At 43.2% G+C, this 24,648-nt stretch overlaps 1 protein-coding gene across 3 annotated transcripts in view; it reads left to right on the top strand.

Moving 5' to 3' along the window:
- The window catches only part of FAM171A1 (family with sequence similarity 171 member A1), a 131,019-nt gene that overhangs the window by 62,335 nt on the left and 44,036 nt on the right, over positions 1-24,648 (top strand). For all 3 annotated transcript variants that reach the window (XM_069547569.1, XM_069547570.1, XM_069547571.1), the window contains exons 2-3: positions 14,416-14,643; positions 20,585-20,677. In XM_069547569.1, coding sequence (XP_069403670.1) covers positions 14,416-14,643; positions 20,585-20,677 — 321 coding nt within the window. The remainder of the gene's footprint in view (positions 1-14,415; positions 14,644-20,584; positions 20,678-24,648) is intronic.

Here is a 24,648-nt window from a genome sequence, read left to right as displayed (position 1 = left end):
GATAGAGGAACACTGGCAAGGGGGCAAAATCAGGAATGATCTTGTGCCCACAGACACCTTACATACATGATCCCCTTTCTTCTCCTATGAATGCTACAATATTTTCAAGGCAGTTGGAACCCCTGTTATATGGATGAAGAAATGGAGACTCATGAGGGCTAAAGTCTTGCCAGCTCCTTCCTTTCCTGAGCTCCCTCATGCTGAGTAGCTGTGGTACTTTGGAATGCCATGCCTCCAATTTTCCCCTTCTCGGAGCACAATCTACCCATCTGGATGCAGCAAAATTGGCCCCTTGACCACTTTTCATTAACCTCCTCACCTGATATCCTCCTGGGATATGGCAACCTATAGCAATTTCCCAGAACAAATATTCTAGGAACATAGTACTTAGTTTGTCTCCTGAAGACTATGAAAACAAACACATTTCTCTCTGCCTTTATGTTTCTCGGATTCTGGAATTTATTTGCTTGTTTACTTAGGTTTAATCAAAGTAAACAAAAAAAGGAATAGAGAAAGAGGCTGATGGACTTGACTGAGACCACATAACTCTGAAATGAGGAGCCTGGAAGCTGACCCCAGATGATTTGGCTGTGAAACATGTTCTGTACACACCCCCCACACCTCCTGCCCTCCCAGCACTGTACCCCCACCCCCAGAGTTCATATCAAAGACCCTAAAGTACCCTAGTAATTAAGCTTCATCTAAAACAGAAAAGAAAATTTTTATGGGTATATCGAATTTTTAAGAATTTTATTTATTAATTTTTTTCATTTTTATACAGTTTTTAAAGGTTACTTTCCACTACAGTTCTGAAAAGAAAATTTTAATAATAGGTCCACTCTAGCTTGTTAAGTAATTCTGTTTCTTTGGAAAGAGAAGCACATGTGTGTAATTTAACCACTGCTCTGACCGCAGTTGCTTCAAGCACCTTTGTCTCTCATGTTTTGATCTTGTATCTTTATCTTTCATGTAGTGACATTTCAAGTGCCAGCGAGCCTCACAGTTCAGTTCAGTTCAGTCACTCAGTCGTGTCCGACTCTTTGCGGCCCCATGAATCGCAGCACGCCAGGCCTCCCTGTCCATCACCAACTCCCGGAGTTCACTCAGACTCGTGTCCATCGAGTCCGTGATGCCATCCAGCCATCTCATCCTCTGTCGTCCCCTTCTCCTCCTGCCCCCAATCCCTCTCAGCATCAGAGTCTTTTCCAATGAGTCAACTCTTCGCATGAGGTGGCCAAAGTACTGGAGCTTCAGCTTTAGCATCATTCCTTCCAAAGAAATCCCAGGGCTGATCTCCTTCAGAATGGACTTGTTGGATCTCCTTGCAGTCCAAGGGACTCTCAAGAGTCTTCTCCAACACACTTGGACTATTCACAACCTTCCAACAAGTCTCTTTGGTTTGCCTTTTTTGCCCCTTTTTAAAAATTCTAAAAGTAATTAATGTCAGCTTCCTCACAATTAGCACCATTTAGCACTTTCTAACTGGTCTCTTCCTAGAGAGAGAAATGACTTGCTAAAATCTTTTTTAAATAATAAACATCTGAAAGCTTCTTATTCAAAAGAAATGCCATGTAATTTTGCTCTTGACTGAGACCTGGACAAACTATTAAAAGTGCATATCCTTAGATGTAAGGTGGTCTGGAAAGACCTACACACGCAGAGAATTTTTCCTCCACCAGGTTCCCTTGGCAACCATTCCATGAACATCTGCCAACACATCTTTAAAGCTTGGCTGTGGTGTGTATGTTAATTTTATAGATATGCTTAATGTTGCTCATTAACTTCACAGTTTGCAGATTCTTCCAAATTCTCTTAAGGGGATTTTGTACCTTTGTGAAAAGCTTAAAATACCAATAAAACCAAAGTCTTCTTCAACTGGTTTCTTATAGTGATTTACTTACAAATCCCTCTGGGTTCTCTGTCACTTCAGTGTTGCATCATCACTGTTCGTTTGTTTAACTGTGAAGGAGATTGTATGAAACTTAGAGAAAAAGTTACCGTATTTACACTTCTCTGTTGTAGTCATTGGACTTCCCTGGTGGCTCAGACGGTAAAGCGTCTGAATACAATGCAGGAGACCCGGGTTCGATCCCTGGGTCGGGAAGATCTCCTGGAGAAGGAAATGGCAACCCACTCCAGTACTCTTGCCTGAAAAATTCCATGGACTTGTAGGCTACAGTCCATGGGGTCGCAAAGAGTCGGACACGACTGAGCAACTTCAATGTCAATGTCAATGTTGTAGTCATAGCATACTTTCCCATAGTGGCTCAGATGGTAAAGAATCCACCTGGAATGCAGGAGACCTGGGCTCAATTCCTGGGTCAGGAAAATCCCTCTGGAGACAGGAATGGCAACCCACTCCAGCATTCCTGCCTGGGAAATCCCATGGACAGAGGAGCCTGGTGGGCTACAGTCCAGTTCAGTTCAGTCGCTCAGTCATGTCCGACTCTTTGTGACCCCATGAACTGCAGCATACCAGGCCTCCCTGTCCATCACCAACTCCCAGAGTCCACCCAAACCCATGTCCATCGAGTCGGTGATGCCATCCAACCATTTCATCCTCTGTCGTCCTCTTCTTCTCCTGCCCTCAATCTTTCCCAGCATCAGGGTCTTTTCAAATGAGTCAGCTCTTCTCATCAGGTGGCCAGAGTATTGGAGTTTCAGCTTCAGCATCAGTCCTTCCAATGAACACCCAGGACTGATCTCCTTTAGGATGGACTGGTTGGATCTCCTTGCAGTCCAAGGGACTCTCAAGAGTCTTCTCCAACACCACAGTTCAAAAGCTTCAATTCTTTGGCGCTCTGCTTTCTTTATAGTCCAACTCTCACATCCATACATGACCACAGGAAAAACCATAGCTTTGACTAGATGGACCTTTGTTGGCAAAGTAATGTCCCTGCCTTTTAATATGCTGTATAGGTTGGTCATAACTTTCCTTCCAAGGGGTAAATGTCTTTTAATTTCATGGCTGTAGTCACCATCTGCAGTGATTTTGGAGCCCAGAAAAGTAAAGTCAGCCACTGTTTCCACTGTTTCCCCATCTATTTCCCATGAAGTGATGGGACCAGATGCCATGATCTTTGTTTTCTGAATGTTGAGCTTTACGCCAACTTTTTCACTCTCCTCTTTCACTTTCATCAAGAGGCTTTTTAGTTCCTCTTCACTTTCTGCCATAAGAGTCGTGTTATCTGCATATCTGAGGTTATTGATATTTCTTCCGGCCATCTCGATTCCAGTTTGTGCTTCTTCCAGCCCAGCGTTTCTCATGATGTACTCTGCATATAAGTTAAATAAGCAGGGTGACAATATACAGCCTTGACGCACTCCTTTTCCTATTTGGAACCAGTCTGTTGTTCCATGTCCAGTTCTAACTGTTGTTTCCTGACCTGCATACAGATTTCTCAAGAGGCAGGTCAGGTGGTCTGGTATTCCAATCTCTTTCAGAATTGTCCATAGTTTATTGTGATCCACACAGTCAAGGCTTTGGCATAGTCAATAAAGCAGAAATAGATGTTTTTCTGGAACTCTCTTGCTTTTTCCATGATCCAGCGGATGTTGACAATTTGATCTCTGGTTCCTCTTCCTTTTCTAAAACCAGCTTGAACATCTGGAAGTTCACGGTTCATGTATTGCAGAAGCCTGGCTTGGAGAATTTTGAGCATTACTTTACTAGCATGTGAGATGAGTGCAATTGTGTGGTAGTTTGAGCATTCTTTGGCATTGCCTTTGGGTTACAGTCCATGGGGTCGCAAAGGGTTGGACATGACTGAATGACTAACACTTTCTCTTTCATATCTGAGGAAAACAAGGATGCTCTGTTAGGTGTATATGTATATATATATATATATATATATATGCATCAATTTTTATGGGAAAGTTCTTAAAAACTGGAACTGAAGCTTTTTCTTTTTGATATATTTGGCATCATTTTGGTGTTCGATAACTGCTTCAATTCTGATTTCTTTTGAAGACTTAAAGCATTCTTTTATTTTAAATTGGTTTGAATTTTTTCAGAAAAATTTCCCCTAAGATAAGCAATTATGTTTTCATATAGTACTTTTAAAGCTACATCAACATGATTTCTGCTGTCATTTTAAAAGAGTGGGATTGTGTCAGTGTCATTTGCTGTCAGATAACTTTTAGGTGTGATCATAGAAACCCAGTTACATTATTTTGCTTGAGAGCACTTGTTTATATATGTAAGTTGTACAGTTTGAATCAGGTAAATCCAGCAGTAGTTTTCGGCTTATTCTGGGATGTTTACCCTAGATAAACCCTTGATTAGTTGCAAGAGTATAATGAGTTTATAGTTGCTTTTATAGCACAGCCTGTGTGTGGAAGCAGCCTCAGAAAGCCTCGTTTTGTACCAGGTATAATAGCAGAGAATGACTTCTGGCATTTAACTTATTGGTGAATAGACAGACTTAACAGCATCTTCATTCAAACAGTCACAGCAGGTTGTTGGTATTTGAGTATTGCATTTTCTAATTCCATTATAGAGTGCTTCCAGTACAGGGAGAGAAGGCATCCTGTCACTTGAAAGAAAGATATGTCATACATGTATATATCCTGTATTCTATGTACAGTATCATAGCTTCTTTGATTGCTGTACTTCTGTGAATGTTTATCGTGTATTTCTATGTTCTTGGCAATTTGGTGTTGTTGCTTAGAAAGTGTAATTAACGAAATGATCTGCAGTTCCCTCCTCTTTATATATCTCTTATGGGAAGGGAGAAGAATCCACGGGTTTATGGCACCAGAGATCCTGGCAGCCCTGCCAAGACAAGTTCAGGTATGAGAGGGACAGACACAAGGGGTTGAGGTGAGAGAATATTCTGTGTGCAGAGCCTGTGGAGATGTGATGGGGAGTAAGCTCAAAGCTTTAGCCCTGCAGAGTGTGGGTGGCCAGCAGGAGGGTGCCTGGGACCAGCACTTTCTTGCTTCCCACACCAGGGCTTTCATCCATGTTCCAAACTGAAGCTGTGACCGGGAGTCATCACTGAGCCATCTTTTCACGAGGTTCAGGTAGGAGTCAGTTGCTAGAGACTGGAAAACACAAAAAGGCGCAAAGTGGGATCCTAAGTTCAGGGCTGCAGCAGCAAACATATCTTATGGGCTTTTTCAAGTGAGTAGAAGTTCAAATGGAAGTTTGGAGATCATAGTCCTCCGCTGATAATTAAGGTACACATTTGTGAGGAAAGCCTCACATGGGTGGGAATTCTGTATCAGATATTGTGACCTCGGGTTAATAGAGAGGCTTTAGGGCACCTCTTGGTACAGTCAAGAGCAAAAGGTGGTTAACTAGAGAACGGATGTTGAGGGGACCATCAGGGCAGCCAGAAGACACTCATGCCAGCCTATGTGTCCCTCTGACACACGCCTGCATTTGTCCCTTCTCTTCTGCACAGAACACCAAGCTGAATATTATTTTTAGAATGAAACCCACACAAAAATTTTCAAATGCTTTGAGCTCTATTATATATTGTGGGCTTCCCAGGTGGCTCAGTGGTAAAGAATCCTCCTACCAGTGCAGGAGACACAGGAGACATGGATTTGACCTCTGGATTGGAAGGATCCCCTAGAGGAGGAAATGGCACCCCACTCCAGTATTCTTGCCTGGAAAATCCCATGGACAGAGGAACCTGGTGGGCTACAGTCCATGGTTTCATAAAGAGTCAGACACAAGTGAGCACATATGCATGCATTATACATTATATTATACAGACAATATGTAAGAATGTGATATACTATTTATATAATCTATATAACTATATATAATATATAACATATAATGGCAATATTATATAATGCAAGTAATATATTAATACACATTCAATTCAGTTCAGTTCAGTTGCTCAGTCGTGTCCGACTCTTTGCGACCCCATGAATTGCAGCACACCAGGCCTCCCTGTCCATCACCAACTCCCAGAGTTCACTCAAACTCACGTCCATCAAGTCGGTGATGCCATCCAGCCATCTCATCCTCTGCCGTCTCCTTCTCCTCCTGCCCCCAATCCCTCCCAGCATCAGGGTCTTTTCCAATGAGTCAACTCTTCACATGAGGTACCCATAGTACTGGAGTTTCAGCTTTAGCATCAGTCCTTCCAAAGAAATCCCAGAGCTGATCTCCTTCAGAATGGACTGGTTGGATCTCCTTGCAGTCCAAGGCACTCTCAAGAGTACAATTATGTAATTAATATACAATGCATTGACACTAATGTACTGATATTGATATATTGGTATCATATTTTAATATATTTGCATACTATAGTGATATGACTCATATTAATATATAGATTATATAATGCATGATATTATAGAAGATATCTAATACTGTAATAGAGCATCACTGCCCAGGCAGCCCTTAGCACACAGTGACGCTGTGCACCATTACCCCCAAGCAGCCAACTGGAGTGGTAGTTGTCAAGCAGAGAATGAGGTAAGAAGCAGATCCAAGCCTTCTCCTTGAGGCTCTCCAGCTCATTCACCATTGGGCCGGCAGATGAGCCAGGTGCCCAGGGAACAGGCTGGCAGCTGCGTCTATAGGGCTCCAGAGCTCTCGCCAAGGCCACCCAATGGCCAGACCCAGGCCTTGAGGCTGCAGTGACCCTCTCCCCCATCCCCGCCTCTATGACCTCATGGCAGCAGCCATCTGCATAGGACAGTCTGTGGGACCCAGCCCCCGCCATTTGGGCCGCCCGAGGAGCCTGAAAGCCAGCTGGGTCCTGGGCGCCTGGCTCCCTCAGCCATCACAGCTGGACAGCGTCTGGGGACCTGGCCTGAGGAAGCCACCAGCCTAGATCCTCTTCCTCTCAGCCAGGACTGGACCTTACAGGATGAAAGTCATACCTTGGGACCTTTCTTGTCAAAACAGAGTAACATTGGCGTGGTGGAGTTTTACAGGAATGTCGTTAGCTGACTGTGACCTGACCTCAAGAACAAAAAGCTCAGACATCAAGAACTTTACAAATCATCCCTCACCTCCCTCACCTTTCCTAGAAAAGGGCTTTGCTGAGAGCTTTTGGGGAATTTGCAGTTTTTAAGGCATGAGCCACCTGTCTTCTTGCACAGCCCTGAATAAACCTTTCTCCTCCACACTCTGATGTTTTGGTATTGTTTGGCCTTTCTGTACATTGGGCACATCAACTTGTGTTTCAGTAACAAAATTACACAGTCTATAATATTATAGATATGTCTCTTTTAGAAAATATATACTTTGCTTAACGGATACAATTCACTTTTTTTTTTTCATCAAACTGTTGAAAAACAAAGGAAAAATATAATGAGTCCCCTACATATGAATGCGTTCCATTCTAAGAGCACATTCATAAGCCAAATTTGTTCATAAGTCCAACAGAGTTACTGTAGGTACCCACCTAACACAACTGGCTATATAGTACTCTACTGTAATAGATTTATTATATTTCTCTCACAAATGATATATTAAAAAAATATTTTTCATCTTACAGTACAGTAATCTTACAGACATGTGAACTAACATGATTGTACGTGAGAATGCACATTCACACGATTCACTAAATTTTAAGAAGAAAATAAAATTGAACAATGTAAGAGACCAGAGAAAATAAATTATAAGAAAACGCTAGTAAAATAAAATGCATTCTTGTTTCATCAGATATCTTACAAAGTAAGATAAACCTTTCATATTTCCAAAAGAAGTAAAGTAAGTGGATAGAAAACTGCCCCTTTACATGGCCAGCCCAGGATATACTTATAATTGCTGTATAAAGAAGTGGCAATTCTATAAATATACAGATATTGTTAAAAGTTAGCACCAAGTAGTATGGAGCAAAATCTCTTCAAGCAAAGGTCAGGTAATGTTTTAAAAATAACCTCCCATTTAGAAAATATTTTCAAATGACTAATTTTTTATATTTTGACTTAAGAGATGGTAAGCTGTTGTGACTCCCCTGAATTTGAGTTAAATATAACTAATCACAGCGCTGGAGACTGAGTCCAGTAACTCGCTTTTCTGCTTTTCTCACTGATGGTCAGGAGCACAGGGCATTTGGGCAGCTTGGACTGAAAGCCATTGCTTGATCTGCTGGTGGAAATGGACTTTCTTTCCACAAGCCTGGTGGGCCAACCCAGCAAATACTGGGTTCCCAGCAAGGTGGGTTGCTGTGGAAATCCACAGCTCTAAACACCAAAAGGGAAGAAAAATATTAAAATCCCAGCATCAAGGCCAATTTGAGGGAGTATAAAAAAGCATGAAAAATGGTCAGAGGAAGCCAAAAACTTCACAGAAAGAAACCAAAAAAAAAAAGAAAGAAAGAAAGAAAATGATGGAGCCCATAGATTTCACTTTTCCTTCCATGATAAGTCAGATCTTTTTCCAGTAGATGTGAAACCGAGGCTTGGTGGCTGTTCAGACTGAGATGAGCATGGTCCTCCCAGCTGTGTTCCCGGTGAGACCCACAGAAGGGGCTGCGATCTGGAGCAGTACCCTTCAGCAGGTGACTGCAGGAGAGATGAAGAATGTCAATTGCAGAGTTGGCATGAGAAGTTATGAAGTAAATGTCTTCATGTGTGGGAAAAAACTAAAGACATAAATTGCTACTTGAAGATGAAAGGGGAGGAGAGGAGGCGTGGCCCCTTGGTGTCCACAGGCAGTTCTGCTGAGTTCTGTGCACCTGTGAAGGGTGCACACGATTCCTTCCTCTTGCTCCTGCTGTGGTCTTTGCTCTGAACTTGCTGTGTGGGTGCCTCCTCTCCAACCAGCAATTTGAAACAGACTTGTCTCCTTTAGTTCTAAGTCTGTGGGCAGATAGGAGATGATGAAAAGATCATGCTGGACTAAAAGATAATGTTAAGTGTTCTACCCACCGAGCAGATATGCTCTTTGAAAATGACTTGGTTTGTGCCCACAGAGTCAAACTTTTCAAATCTGCCAAGAGTAAAGGAGTTCTGAATTATAGGGGAGGAAGAATTCCTAAGCACTTGTTTTTTCCTTCTTGATTCTACCACTGGTCCATGAGAATTTGAGAAGCATGCTGTAGAGGCAGTAACTGAATTCCTGATCATGAAATAATGCTGAGTAAGAGTTTGAAACAAGAAGAGGTCTGAGCATACACTCCCAGGGTCCACCCACCGTGCGCTGCAGAATTGGAACCCATGATGGATGCAGCAATAGTCAGGGTTTTCCAGAGAACAGAGCCAATGAGATGTATGGGCCTATAGGAAGAGATTTATTCTAAGGAACATGATCATGAAGACTGACAAGTCCCAAGGTCTAAAGGGTGAGCCGGCAAGCCGGATGTCCAGGAGAGATGATGGTATAGTTCTAGTTCAAACTCTGGTAGACTTGAGATCAGGGAAGAGCTGACATTCAGTTCAAGTCTGAAAGCAGGAAATGCCAATGTTCAGAGGCTGGTAGGCAAGAGGAAGTCTCCCTTTTCTCTAGGGGGTCTTTTTGTTCTCTTCAGGCCTTCAACTGATTGGACAAACCCACATGAAGGAGGGTGATCTGCTTTACTCAGTTAAATGTGCATCTCCTCCAAATCACCCTTACAGATACACTCAGGATAATGTTTTTTTTATGGAGGTATAGTTGATTTACAATGCTGTGTTAGTTTCTGTTGTATAACAATATGATTCAGTGTGTATATATATATTTTTACATATATATATTCTTTTACAGTATGGTTTACTACAGGATATTGAATATAGTTCTGGGTACTATACAGTAGAACCTTGCTGTTTATCTATTCTATATATAGTAGTTTGTATCTGCTAATCCAAAACTCCTAATTTATCCCTCTCCCACACCTTCCCCTTTGGTAACTGTAAGTCTGTTCTCTATGTCTGTGAGTCTGTTTCTGTTTTGTAAATAAGTTCATTTATGTCATATTTTAGATTCCACATATAAGCAATGAAAGTATATTAGTGGCTCAGTTGTGTCTGACTCTTTGCAACCCTGTTGCTCACCAGGCTCTTCTGTCCATGGAATTCTCCAGGCAAGAATATTGGAGGGGGTCTCCATTTCCTTCTCCAAGTGATATTGTATGGTGTTTGTCTTTCTTTTTCTGACTTACTTCACTTTATGTGACAATCTCTCATTCATGTGGCTGTAGATGATGTTATTTCATTCTTTCTTATGGCTAAGTAACAGTCCTCTGTATATGTGTACCACATCTTTTTTATCCATCTGTTAATGGATATTCAGTTTGCTTCCATGTCCTGCCTACTGTAAATAGTGCTGCTATGAACACTGATGTGTGCATATCTTTTCAAATTAGAATTTTCTCTGGATATATGCCCAGGAGTAGATCTTACTGCATATTTAGGTGTGGGGCCATTTATAGGGTCTTCCTTTTCTCTGCAAAATGAGATAAATAAATAGTATGTAGTGCCCCACCTCTTCTCAGAGGGTGAGATAGTTGGATGGCATCACTGACCTGATGGACGTGAGTTTGAGCAAGCTCCAGGAATTAGTGATGGACAGGGAAGCCTGATGTGCTGCAGTCCATGGGGTCACAAAGATTCGGACAAGACTGAGCGACTGAATTGAAGTACCCCACCTCATGATAAGATCACTCCCCTGGTTGTCTTTTAATGGGAATAATCTTGTTTGCTGTTGAACGGATAAGTGTTTCTATAAAAATGATTATTCATATAAATAAAACAAATTGAAAAATTTTAATACATATGACACCCCAGTTCAGTTCAGTTCAGTCGCTCAGTCGTGTCCAACTCTTCGTGACCCCATGAATCACAGCACACCAGGCCTCCCTGTCCATCACCAACTCCCGGAGTTCACTCAGACTCACGTCCATCGAGTCAGTGATGCCATCCAGCCATCTCATCCTCGGTCGTCCCCTTCTCCTCCTGCCCCCAATCCCTCCCAGCATCAGAGTCTTTTCCAATGAGTCAGCTCTTCGCATGAGGTGGCCAAAGTACTGGAGCTTCAGCTTTAGCATCATTCCTTCCAAAGAAATCCCAGGGTTGATCTCCTTCAGAATGGACTGGTTGGATCTCCTTGCAATCCAAGGGACCCTCAAGAGTCTTCTCCAACACCACAGTTCAAAAGCATCAATTCTTCGGCACTCAGCTTTCTTGACAGTCCAACTCTCACATCCATACATGACCACTGGAAAAACCATAGCCTTGACTAGATGGACCTTAGTCGGCAAAGTAATGTCTCTGCTTTTGAATATACTATCTAGGTTGGTCATAACTTTTCTTCCAAGGAGTAAGCGTCTTTTAATTTCATGGCTGCATTCACCATCTGCAGTGATTTTGGAGCCCCAAAAAATAAAGTCTGACACTGTTTCTACTGTTTCCCCATCTATTTCCCATGAAGACCAGATGCCATGATCTTCGTTTTCTGAATGTTGAGCTTTACGCCAACTTTTTCACTCTCCTCTTTCACTTTCATCAAGAGGCTTTTTAGTTCCTCTTCACTTTCTGCCATAAGGGTGGTATCATCTGCATATCTGAGGTTATTGATATTTCTCCCAGCAATCTTGATTCCAGCTTGTGTTTCTTCCAGTCCAGCATTTCTCATGATGTACTCTGCATATAAGTTAAATAAGCAGGGTGACAATATACAGCCTTGATGTACTCCTTTTCCTATTTGGAACCTGTCTGTTGTTCCATGTCCAGTTCTAACTGTTGCTTCCTGACCTGCATACAGATTTCTCAAGAGGCAGGTTAGGTGGTCTGCTATTCCCATCTCTTTCAGAAGTTTGTTGTGATCCACACAGTCAAAGGCTTTGGCATAGTCAATAAAGCAGAAATAGATGTTTTTCTGGAACTCTCTTGCTTTTTCCATGATCCAGCGGATGTTGGCAATTTGATCTCTGGTTCCTCTTCCTTTTCTAAAACCAGCTTGAACATCAGGGAGTTCACGGTTCACGTATTGCTGAAGTCTGGCTTGGAGAGTTTTGAGCATTACTTTACTAGCGTGTGAGATGAGTGCAATTGTGCGCTGGTTTGACCATTCTTTGGCATTGCCTTTCTTTGGAATTGGAATGAAAACTGACCTTTTCCAGTCCTGTGGCCACTGCTGAGTTTTCCAAACTTGCTGGCATATTGAGTGCAGCACTTTCACAGCATCATCTTTCAGGATTTGAAAGAGCTCAACTGGAATTCCATCACCTCCCCTAGCTTTGTTCATGGTGATGCTTTCTAAGGCCCACTTGACTTCACATTCCAAGATGTCTGGCTCTAGATTAGTGATCACATCATCATGATTATCCGGGTCGTGAAGATCTTTTTTGTATAGTTCTTCCGTGTATTCTTGCCACCTCTTCTTAATATCTTCTGCTTCTGTTAGGTCCAGACCATTTCTGTCCTTTATCGAGCCCATCTTGGCATGAAATGTTCCCTTGGTATCTCTAATTTTCTTGAAGAGATCTCTAGTCTTTCCCATTCTGTTGTTTTCCTCTATTTCTTTGCACTGATCATGAAGAAGGCTTTCTTATCTCTTCTTGCTATTCTTTGGAACTATGACACCCAGTAGTCTGTAAAAATTACCTAACCACAATGATGTGTTTTCACATCCTGTTACACCAAAAGAAGTAGCTAAATAATCTTTTTCAGGTATACAATTGCAGAATATATACTAGGCTTCCCATGTTAGAAGAGATTCAAGTGGTAGAACCCAGGGCATTGATTATAAGAAAACTCTTTTCTTTTTTTACTTAATTTTTATTGGAATGTAGTTTCTTTATGATGTTATGTTAATTTCTACTGTACAGCAAAGTGAACCAGCTCTATGCATACATATATCCCCTCTTTTTTGGATTTCCTTCCCCTTTAAGTTACTACAGAGCACTGAGTATAATTCCCTGAGCAATAAACTCTTTACTGGGTTCTCATTAGTGACCTATTTGATACATAGTAGTATGTGTGTGTCAACCCCATTCTCCCAATTCATCACTTCTTCTTTATTCCCTGCTGGGTGTCCATACCTTTGGAGAACTCCTTTCTTGTGTTTATTCAGAAATTATTTCACTTTTTCCAAATCTCCGTTGCTTTTGCCTTCTCAGCCAACAGTGAAGAAAGAGAAAGCAGAAATTTTGTAATCCCAGTGAATTGTTAGTGAATGTTGCATTACATGATTATGTAAATTGTCAGTGTGCAACCACCACAAAACACCTTCCCACTTGTCCTGTTCTAGAGGATTTCTGCTATGAGAGTATTAATTCATTTATAACTTCCCTTACCACTGGGACAAGTAAGACCCAGCTCCGTAAGAAAGCAAATGTGCTGTGAATCTGCATTAAGATAACACTGATAAGATTGGCAGGAATCGACTAGATATGCTTTGTAATGCCATATGCCTGATTTTCTTGATGTTGATTTTATCCCTCTTTTGGCAGTAGTGTTCTCTTCCTATAGTAGGGAGTAACCAGGTTCAGTTTTTGTAGCGCTTTTTTACTCTACAAGATTTTTGAGAGATTTATTTGGTGCAGACCTTATGTAACTCCTGGGTTTAGGGTTCTTTAGCTATTCCTTATGGTCATCTAGCCAAAAACTGCATTAACTCTGTGATACCAACCGGGCCCCTTGAACTCTTTAATCAGTAGAAATCAAGAAGAGAAATTCAGTCAAGACTTTTTTGGGAAGGCTGCAGCATGAGGGATCCAACAAAACCAAGTAACAGGTGCTTTTCCTCCCTCCCAAGGAGGGGCAAGCTGGTTCCTTAAAATGGGGTACCACCTGGGGCAGGTCCTTGGGCTGGGCTGGCAGGACACGTTGCTTAGATAGTCTGCCCACCCGCTTGGTGATACTGTGTGCAGGGACTACTTTTCAGTCATGCCTTCATGATTACCAGCACAGCGACCCTGAGCTGTACATATCCATGTTCATCACAGGCTGTTGAACAATTTTGCTGCAAATCTTAGTGCCTGCAGGGTCCTTGTGTAGCAGCCTGAGCCTTGCTTAGGCTGTGTTTACCAGCAACACTGGGCAGGATCAGAAAGCATTGTGTTTGTTGCACAGTGTCTTAAAGGAATAGAGATTTTTCTCTCAATTATTGTTGGGGGGGCGCCAGGAGGAGCCAGGAGGAAAGGAGTTTGTTATAGGCAGTGGTTTTGAAGAAGATAAGGAATCATGTAAAGTAAAAAAGAATTGCTAAGAAGAGAACGTTTCTGGTTAAAACAATTTATATTTTGGATGTAGATCTAGAATCTTTTTTCTAATTAAAAACATTTTTTTGGCTGCACCTTGTAGAATGTGGGATCTTAGTTCCCCCGTCAGGGATCAAACTTGTGCACTCTGCACTGGATGCACGAAGTCTTAACCACTGGGCCACCAGAAGAGTCCCCAGTCTAGAGTATCTAAGCACATCCCACGAATACTTTCTACCTCCCTTTGCTGTTATCACAGAATCGCTGTTGGAGTTCCCCAGTGAATAACCAGTTCTTTGTTGCTCTCTCCTTCTTCCAGAGGTCACCCTGAAGGTCCACATCAGTGATGCCAGCACCCATCAGCCTGTCCCTGATGCGCTCATTGAGATTTTCACCAACCAGGTCTCCACTGCCTCTGGTACCTCGGGGACAGATGGCGTCGCCTTCATCAAATTCCAGTATAAGCTAGGCAGTCAGCTGATTGTCACGGCCACAAAGCATGCCTACGTGCCAAACTCGGCCCCCTGGAAGCCCATCCGGTTACCTGGTAAGGTGGTCTTTACCTTTCTCTAAAACAGGGCGTATAATCAGGCTAGGGGTGGAGTCAGACACAGAAATGATTTTGTAAGCGTTAAGTCAGACAATTAGGAAAATATGTGTGCATTCTCTGCCCTGGTTTTTGGCGCCCCTTATGTGCAGGGAAGGTGGAATCTGGTGTGAAGCTGGTTGGGCTCCACATTGCTATTCATACAGTGGAACCAAAGCCTTTTCTACCCATTTCTCCACTGTTCCATTCTGTACATGATGGATCATAACCAGCCAGTGGCACTGGGGCAGTGCTCTGAAATGAGGCTTCCTCATCTCACTTTAGCATCTGAGAGCAAGGCTGCCAAAAGGTGGGCATGATGGCCAGACTGTCTTTCTCTGTCCCACCTTCTTACCTGCTCAGGAAAAGCACTCCTGGTTCGCCTCCACTCTCAATACTCCATTCCACTTCTGGTGCGTCTACTCACCAAATGTGTCGTGGTGTTTCCACACATCCAGCAATGTGTCGCCGAGTCTGCAACCCCAGCTGGTACTTGCTAGCTTACCAGTTTATTATAAAAGTTATTAAAGGACCAGCCAGATGAAGATATGTGTAGGGCAAGGTCTGTGGGAAGAGGCGTGGAGCCTCCATCCCTGGCCAGCTGTACCTCCTCCTAGCACCTCTGGTGTTCACCAACCAAGAGGCTCACCCAACCACATCCTCTTGTGTTTTATGGAAACTTCATCATGTAGGCATAACTGATTAAAGCATTAGCCGCTAGTGATTGATTCAACCTCCAGCCACTCTGTCCTCCCTGGAGGTCAGGGGGAGAGGATGGTGAGACTGAGAGATTCCAGCCTCTAAGTCACACGGTTTCCCCTGGCAACCAGTTCCCCTTCTTAGGTTATCATAAGCTTTCCAAAAAGTCATTATATTAACTGAAACTCCCCTTGAAAGCCCCATTCAATTGATACAAATAACGAAAGATTCCTTTATTGCCCTTATCACTTAGGAAATTCCATGGGTTTTAGGAGCTGTGAGCCAGAAATGAGACCCAGGCCAAATATATATTACATATTATAAATCACAATATCGCATGACTTTTCACCCCTGCAAAGCAGTTGGCCTACCACCAGAGGCAAGGATGGTGCCCCACGTGAGTTCAGCTGGGGATGGGGTAGGTGGGAGCAGCAGATGGTGCCCCCTCTGTCCCTTTACTTCAGATTCTATCTAGTGCCTGGACCACATTATATGCCAGCACGTTTGTTGCCAGGATGGACTTTGGAAACCAGATGACCTGGGTTCTGGCTCCAAATCTATGCTTGAGCCCCTCCAGCTTTGATGCCAGTCTCTGCAAAATGGAGCTGATACCACCTTGTAGAGCAGTTCTGAGTAAAAAGTATTTATCATAGGTGCACTCACAGGGTCTAAAACATGGTAGGTGCTCAATAAATGCATAGCACCTAACACAGTGCCTGGCACAAGGCCAGTATTCGTGCTCACCTCTGCACCACGGGACCTGCCCCATAAGGGTTCCCATTGCCTCTGGGGTCCATGGAAGCTAAATGTGGTTATGCCTATCTCATCAGCCCCAGCACCTACCCTCATCCACAAAATTCTCTTTAGTTCAGTTTATACCTATCAAGTGCCTACTATATGTCAGACATTGCCCTGGCCACTGAGAATACAAATCTAGAGACTCAGGACTTGCTTCTAGGAGGTTTATCCACTAGTTATAAAGTCAGCCACAGAAGCCAGTTCCTCCTGATGGGATCAATACCCTGATAGATTTATGTGCAGATGGGGATGCTGGGGAGGACAGGTCCACCAACCTATATGAGCGAATGAAGGAGTTTCCTGGGGAGGCTAAGAGGGCAGCTGAGTATTGAGGATCAATAGATGTTAGCATCAGAAGATGCTTGTAAAAACATACAGATTCTAGGACTCATCCATTTGACTGGACAGATTGACCAAGGAATCTAGATTTTAATAAACAGTTCCTACTCCCGTCTAGTCAAGGCTATGGTTTTTCCATTGGTCATGTTGGATATGAGAGTTGGGCTGTGAAGAAAGCTGAGCACTAAAGAATTGATGCTTTAAAACTGTGGTGTTGGAGAAGACTCTTGAGAGTCCCTTGGACTGCAAGGAGATCCAACCAGTCCCTTCTGAAGGAGATCAGCCCTGGGATTTCTTTGGAAGGAATGATGCTAAAGCTGAAACTCCAGTACTTTGGCCACCTCATGCGAAGAGTTAACTCATTGGAAAAGACTGATGCTGGGAGGGATTGGGGGCAGGAGGAGAAAGGGACGACAGAGGATGAGATGGCTGGATGGCATCACCCACTTGATGGACATGAGTCTGAGTGAACTCTGGGAGTTGGTGATGGACAGGGAGGCCTGGCGTGCTGCGATTCATGGGGTCGCAAAGAATCGGACATGACTGAGTGACTGAACTGAACTGAACTCCCCACAATAACCCCCATCCCCCAGGTATTTATGGATAAAAATGTTCACTGTAATTTGGGACCACTGCTTTGAGAGCTATGGAAAGTGGGTTGGAAATAGGTACAATTGAGGAAATCCTTTAGGAACATTTTAGAGAAAAGAAGATAAACCTGAGGAATATTTAGCAGGCAGAATTCAGAAAGCCTTGGAGAATGGGTGGGAGAGATACAAGGGAAAGAAAGTTGAATGAATGTGAGTTGAATCTCAAATTTCTGGCTGGTGATGGAGTGGATAGAATAACAGATGAGTGATGGGCCACCTTGTGGTTCCCTAAGGTTGACTGGATTAATGCTGTTGACTGAAAGAAATCCCTTACTCCTTCCCTGTGTGTATCCCTGTCCCCAAGCTTGAGGCTCCTACAAAAGTGGGTGGAGGTGGGGGTGGAGATGCAGGAGATGGGAAGGAAAAGAATGAGAGTTGGGGTCATAGTCAATGATGAATATAGCGTAGATTGGATTTAAGCTGCCTGTGGGACACTAAGCATGTTCAGCCTTTAGTTTCCACTTTCTGGCTATTATGACTGATGTTGCTATGAACGTTCATGTACAAGTGTTTGCATGAACACATATTCTCAGTTCTCTTGGGCATGTACCTGTTCCTGGGTCACATGGTGACTGTTTAACATTTGGAGGAACCCTGGATTGTTTTCCCAGCACCAAGGTCCATCCTTATCTTTATCAGGGCACTTTGTCACATTCTGCTTGTCGTGTAGCTATTGGTTGTGTGTCTTAGCCTCCTTCTAATGTAGATACCTTAAGGGCACAGACTGCCCCCAGCAGTGATCTATTCCGCACATCTAGCTCTGGGCCTTATATATGATGGCAGCTAAATAAATGGACTGTGTACAAAGAGGGGTCATGTCCATGGCCAGCCCCTCATTGGGCCCCTCTGGCACTGTCCAGAGCCAATTGTGCTGAGTATTGGGTTGGCCAAAAATTCACTTGTGTTTTTCCGTAACATCCTACCAAAAACCTGAATGAACCCAATAATTGCTCTATTTAGCATTTGATATTTCTGGCTCCTAATATTTTCCTTGAAAGTTACTTTACCTCTCTAGGCCTTACTTTCTTGCTCTTTAAATGTAGAGACTACTCTCTCAATGGGAACATGTACATTACCATATGTAAAATAGATAGCCAGTGGAAATTTGCTATATGACTCACGGAGCTCACACTGGTATTCTGTGACAACCTAGAGAGGTGGGATGGGATGGGAGGTGGGAGGGAAGTTCAAGAGGAAGGTGACATATGTATACCTATGGCCAGTTCAGTCTTCCTCAGCAGATAAAGAATCTGCCTGCAATACAGGAAATGCGAGTTCAATCCCTGGGTCAGGAAGATTCCCCTGGAGAAGGAAATGGCAGCCCGCTACAGTCCACAGGGTCCCAAAGAGTCAGACTCGACTAAGTGGCTTGAATCTGAAGCAAATATGACGTATGTTCAATGTGGATGATAGAATCAGATACCTATGGCTGATTCATGTTAATGTATGGCAGAAACCAACACAATATTGTGAAGCAATTATCCTCCAGTTAAAAAACTAAACAACAACAACAACAACAAAAAAACAGGAACTTAGGCCCAGATGGAGTCTAAGAGGCCTTTGAACTTAAGTCTGTGAAGCATAGTGGTGAAGGTCAGACTCCAGAGTTCAAATCCTGGCTCCAGTATTTACCAGATTCGGGATCTTGGACAAGTTAATTCCTTATCTATAAACCTGTCTCCTTACCTGTCAATGGGGCATGTTAATAGTACCTCTTTCAGAGAGCTGTTTTCAAAGTTAAATAAATTACCCAAATTAAACCACCTAGAATAAAATCTGACATGTCAGTGAGGGTTCAGTAATGTTAGTGATTATTGTTATTCCATACTACATTGATTTGGTTTTTGTTCATGTTCTACCCAGAAGCATGTAGGTTTTCTCCCCCTGGCCACACCTTGCAGCATGCAGGATCTTAATTCCTCAACCACGGGTAGAATCCAGACGCTGGCAGTCAAAGCACTGAGTCCTAACTACTGTTCAGCCAGGGAATTCCCAAGAAACATGTAGGCTTTGTGAATTTCTAGGTTGGAAGTCGAGGTCTTTAAACAAGAATTTTAAAGTAGCACAAGTTCTCTCATTCTGTGTTCAGTTGCTTCAATCATGTCCGACTCTTTGCGATCCCACGGACTATAGCTTGCCAGGCTCCTCTGTCCATGGAATTTTCCAGGCAAGAATACTGGAGTGGGTTGCCAGTTCTTCTAAAGAATATAAAATATGTAGTTAACTGTTGTAGTCTAAGCAGTTGTTATATGAGAGACTGCAGGACTCATGGAGTTCTGAAAGACTTTTGCTAACAATACTTAAAGGACAAACTGTTTCCTTTCTCTCTGTCTATGATAATTCTGACATCTAGTAAGTGGGTTTTCTTCTCAAACCAACCAGTTCTCCTCCTCTCTGGATACCAACTGGGTGTCTTACAGTTCAGTTCCATTCTGACAGTTGTTCAATCCCTCAGTTGTGTCCAGCTCTTTGAGACCCCCTAGACTGTAGCACACCAGGCTTCCCTGTCTTTCACCATCTCCCGGAGCTTACTTAAACTCATGTCCATTGAGTGGTGATGCTGTCCAACCATCTTGCCCTCTGTCATACCCTTGTCCTCTTGCCTTCAATCTTTCCCAACATCAGGGTCTGACAGTAGCTGTCCAAAATTAACCCAAATGCTACCGATTAAGGGTTCAGTCCCATGACACTGTCCTCTCATTCAGACACAAGCCCTAAGTGGTCACCTGTACTTCTGACCAATCAGCTATAAATCAGAGGTTCCCATGAGCGCCCCACCCCTGGTTTCTTTCACTGTAATGACTCCCAGAATTCAGGAAAACAATGACTTACATTTGCTGGTTTATAACAAGTATCACAGTGGATGCAGATGAACAGCCACATGAAGAGGGGCAGCAGGGTGAGGTCCAGAAGGGACCTGGTCATGGGAGCTTCTATCCCTGTGGAGCTGAGGTGCACTACCCTCCTAGCACATAAATGTACCCACCAGCTTGAAGTTCCCCAAAGCCTGTACCTTTGGGACTCCCATCGTAGCTTCCTCAATCATGGCAGGCATGATCAACCATGAACTGAACTTTCCACCCCATCTGTTCTCTCTGGATGATGGGACGAGAGCCTGAAAGTTCCAAGATTCTTATCATGGTTTGATCTTTTTGGCCACCAGCCCGCATACAGGAGGCCACCCAGAGTCTCCTCATCAGATCAGAAAGATACTCTGGTGACTCAGGAATTTGAGCCAGGAACCAGAGGCAGAGAACAGATATATATATTTATTATTATGTCACATTACTAAAAGATCAATATTGTTGATTGATTTGAACCCAGAGAATCCAAAGAATGCAGAGTACTTAAAAAATTGGCATGGGCACTTTGATTTAGAAGTCAGAATTTCCTCATATCCATCTTTGTTTCCGCAGTATTTTCTTCGCTAAGCCTGGGCCTGCTTCCAGAACGATCCGCTACCCTGATGGTGTATGAAGACGTTGTCCAGATAGTCTCAGGATTCCAAGGTATGTCTGATACTTAAAAAGAGGAGCGATGGTAACTTTGGGGCCAACTGTTAAAGTGCGAGGAATGGGTAGTCAGGTAGTGATGGCCACGAGCATGTCCACAACTGGACATAATGGCTGTAGTCCCTACAAGTGCACGGACACATTGACATTTCGGTGAAACTGTTGGCTGTGGCCTTGTTTGTTATCAGCCCCACCTTGAAGTGCAGAGGGGTAAGAAGAGGCTCCGCCCTCTTTCGCACCATGTCTCTCTCTCTCTGAAGGTGAGAAAATTCATCCCAGAGTCAGAATCCAGACCCTGCCTGGGCTTCATTGATCAGTGGATAGGGTCACTCTGAAAAGGTTCATAAGCATTTGAGTATATAGAGTTTCAGGGGATTTAGTTTGTTTGTTTTTAATTTTTTTGGCTAGGCCTTGTGGCTTGTGAGATCTTAGTTGCCTGACCAGGGGTTGAACCCACACCCCCGGCAGTGGAAATGCAAGTCCTAACCACTAGACCCCCAGGAAACTCCCTAGAGTTTCAGTTTTGCAAAATAGGACAGTTCTAGAGATCCGTTGCACAACAGTGTAAATATACTTCACGTTGGTGCACTGGACACATAAAACTGGCTAAGATGGGGACTTGCCTGGCAGTCCAGTGGGGTTAAGACTCTATGCTCCCAATGCAGGGGACACAGATTTGATCCCTGTTTGGGAAACTAAGATCCCACATAGCACGGCTCCTCCCAACCCAAAAAAAAAAAAAAAACCTGGTTAAGACAGTAATTTAATGTTAGGTGTTTTTTACAATAAAAAAAATTTTCTCCTCCCACCCAAAAAAGAAAACAAAAAATTCCCAGGCATTCAACTATGGCCTTTTTCTATCTCTTATCCCCTTGTGTTTTCAGCCCATCTCATGTGCAGTGGTGTAAATGTGACCTCACCCCTCTAACCTCTTTCCCAGAAAATCTGGTACAGAAGGTTTGTGGAATTTGCCCTTTGTTTGGGGCTGGCATTGGAACTGGGAATCAGACTTATGTCAAACCTTTTTTGTGCTGAGATGATTGGTTTCTTCCATCTTAGCCATGGGCCTGAGAATGATATTTCCTGTCTTTTAATGTTTCATCAGATTCTTTTTTTTTTGTTTACTTTTTGTTGTTGTTCAGTCCCTAAATCATGTCCAACTCTTTGTGACCCCATGGACTGCATCACGCCAGGCTTCCCTGTCCTTTACTATCTCCTGGAGCTTACTCAAACTCATGTCCATTGATTTAGTGATGCTATCCAACCATCTCATCCTCTGTCACCCTCTTCTCCTCTTGCCCTCAGTCCTTCCCAGCATCAGGGTCTTTTCTAGTGAATAGGTTCCTCACATCAGGTGGCCCAAATATTGGAGCTTCAGCTTCAGTATCAGTCCTTCTAGTGAATATTCAGAGTTGATTTCCTTTAGAATAGCCTGGTTTGACCTCCTTGCAGTCCAAGGGACTCCCAAGAGTATTCTCCAACACCACAGTTCAAAAGCATCAATTCTTTGGAGCTCATCTTTCTTTATGTTTCAGCTCTCACATCCATACATAACTACTGGAAAAACCATTTTTTATTTGTGCTAAGTTGCATCAGTCATGTCCGAATCTGCAACCCCATGGACTGTAGCCCACCAGGCTCTTGTGTCCATGGGGTTCCCCAGGGAAGAATACTGGAGTGGGTTGCCATGCCCTCCTCCAGGGGATCTTCCCAACCCAGGGACTGAACCCAGGTCTCTTATGTCTCCTGTATTGGCAAGTGGGTTCTTTACCACTAGTGCCACCTGGGAAGCCCCCTGTTTTTGTTTGTTTTGTTTATTCCTTTATTTTAATACTATTTACACCAATCATTCTCTGCCTAACCACATCCATGTGCCATCTGCAAGTGAGATGACTTTATTCCTTTTTTTATTGCGTAGCTGTGGGAATATACAAGAAGGTTAACATGCTGCTCTTAGAAGAAGTGTGTAAAGAGAAATAAAGAGAAATGTCTGGGAGCATATGTGAACTGAGTTTGGGAGAGATAACAGGAATAGATATATAGATTTTAATGTCATCTGCACAGTGAGAGCCCTAAGTCATCTCCTGCTTTTCTCCTAAGAGACAGCAGAACTAGACCTGAGTCCTCAGCATCCTTTCACATCGGGACCACAGTGGGGGCTGTTGGGCTTGGGACCTCCAGTTTCTCTTTAATTACCTTTGCCATTGTTGTTTCACAACTGAAATATAATGGTTCCCCACCTCCAGTCTTATTGGGATATAATAGACATATATCTTCAATGATTTGATATGTGTATATATTACACAGTGATCACCACCGTAAGTCTAGTTAGCATCCATTATCACACAGTTTTTTCTTGTGATGAGAACTTTTAAGATCTACTTTCTTAGCAACTGTCAAATATGCAATCAGTTCAGTTCAGTTCAGTCACTCAGTCACGTCTGACTCTTTGCAACCCCATGAACCATAGCACGTCAGGCCTCCCTGTCCATCACCAACTCCCGGAGTTTACTCGAACTCATGTCCATTGTGTCCGTGATGCCATCCAGCCATCTCATCCTCTATTGTTCCCTTCTCCTCCTGCTTTCAATCTTTCCCAGCATCAGGGTCTTTTCAAATGAGTCAGTTCTTTGCATCAGGTGGCCAAAGTATTGGAGTTTCAGCTTTAGCATCAGTCCTTCCAATGAATATTCAGGACTGATTTCCTCTAGGATGGACTGGTTGGATCCCCTTGCAGTCCAAGGGACTCTCAAGAGTCTTCTGTAATACCACAGTTCAAAAGCATCAATTCTTTGGCGCTCAGCTGTCTTTGTAGTCCAACTCTCACATCCATACATGACTACTAGAAAAACCATAGCCTTGAAGCTGAAACTCTAGTACTTTGGCCACCTGATGTGAAGAGCTAACTCATTTGAAAAGACCCTGATGCTGGGAAAGATTGAGGGCAGGAGGAGAAGAGGACGACAGAGGATAAGATGGTTGGATGGCATCACCGACTCAATGGACGTGAGTTTGGGTAAACTCTAGGAGTTGGTGACGGACAGGGAGACCTGGTGTGCTGCAGTTCATGGGGTCACAAGGAGTTAGACTTGACTGAGCAACTGAACTGAACTGAACTGAACTGAGTAGATGGACCTTTGTTGGCAAAGTAATGTCTCTGCTTTTGAATATGCTATCTAGGTTGGTCATAACTGTCCTTCCAAGGAGTAAGCATCTTTTAATTTCATGGCTGCAGTCACCATCTGCAGTGATTTTGGAGCCCAAAAAAATAGTCAGCCACCATTTCCACTGTTTCCCCATCTATTTGCTTTGAAGTGATGGAACCAGATGCCGTGATCTTAGTTTTTTTAATGTTGAGCTTTAAACCAACTTTTTCACTCTCCTGTTTCATTTTCATCAAGAGTCTCTTTAGTTTTTCTTTACTTTCTGCCATAAGGGTGGTGTCATCTGCATATCTGAGGTTATTGATATTTCTCCCAGCAATCTTGATTCCAGTTTGTGCTTCATCCAGCCCAGCATTTCTCATGATGTATTCTGCATATAAGTTGTATAAGCAGGGTGACTATATATGGCCTTGATGTACTCCTTTTCCTATTTGGAGGCAGTCTGTTGTTCCATGTCCAGTTCTAACTGTTGCTTCCTGGCATGCATACAGATTTCTCAAGAGGCAGGTCAGGTGGTCTGGTATTCCCATCTCTTTCAGAATTTTCCACAGTTCATTGTGATCCATACAGTCAAAGGCTTTGGCATAGTCAATAAAGCAGAAGTAGATGTTTTTCTGGAACTCTCTTGCTTTCTCAATGATCCAGCAGATGTTGGCAGTTTGATTTCTGGTTCCTCTGCCTTTTCTAAAACCAGCTTGAACATCAGGGAGTTCACGGTTCATGTATTGTTGAAGCCTGGCCTGGAGAATTTTGAGCATTACTTTACTAGCATGTGAGATGAGTGCAATTGTGCAGTAGTTTGAG

The sequence above is a fragment of the Ovis canadensis genome, chromosome 13, assembly GCF_042477335.2.
Source record: "Ovis canadensis isolate MfBH-ARS-UI-01 breed Bighorn chromosome 13, ARS-UI_OviCan_v2, whole genome shotgun sequence".
In the NCBI taxonomy this organism is placed as follows: Eukaryota; Metazoa; Chordata; class Mammalia; order Artiodactyla; family Bovidae; genus Ovis; species Ovis canadensis.
The sequence above is the reverse complement of the archived record's forward strand: the minus strand, read 5'-3'. Positions and strand labels throughout refer to the sequence as shown.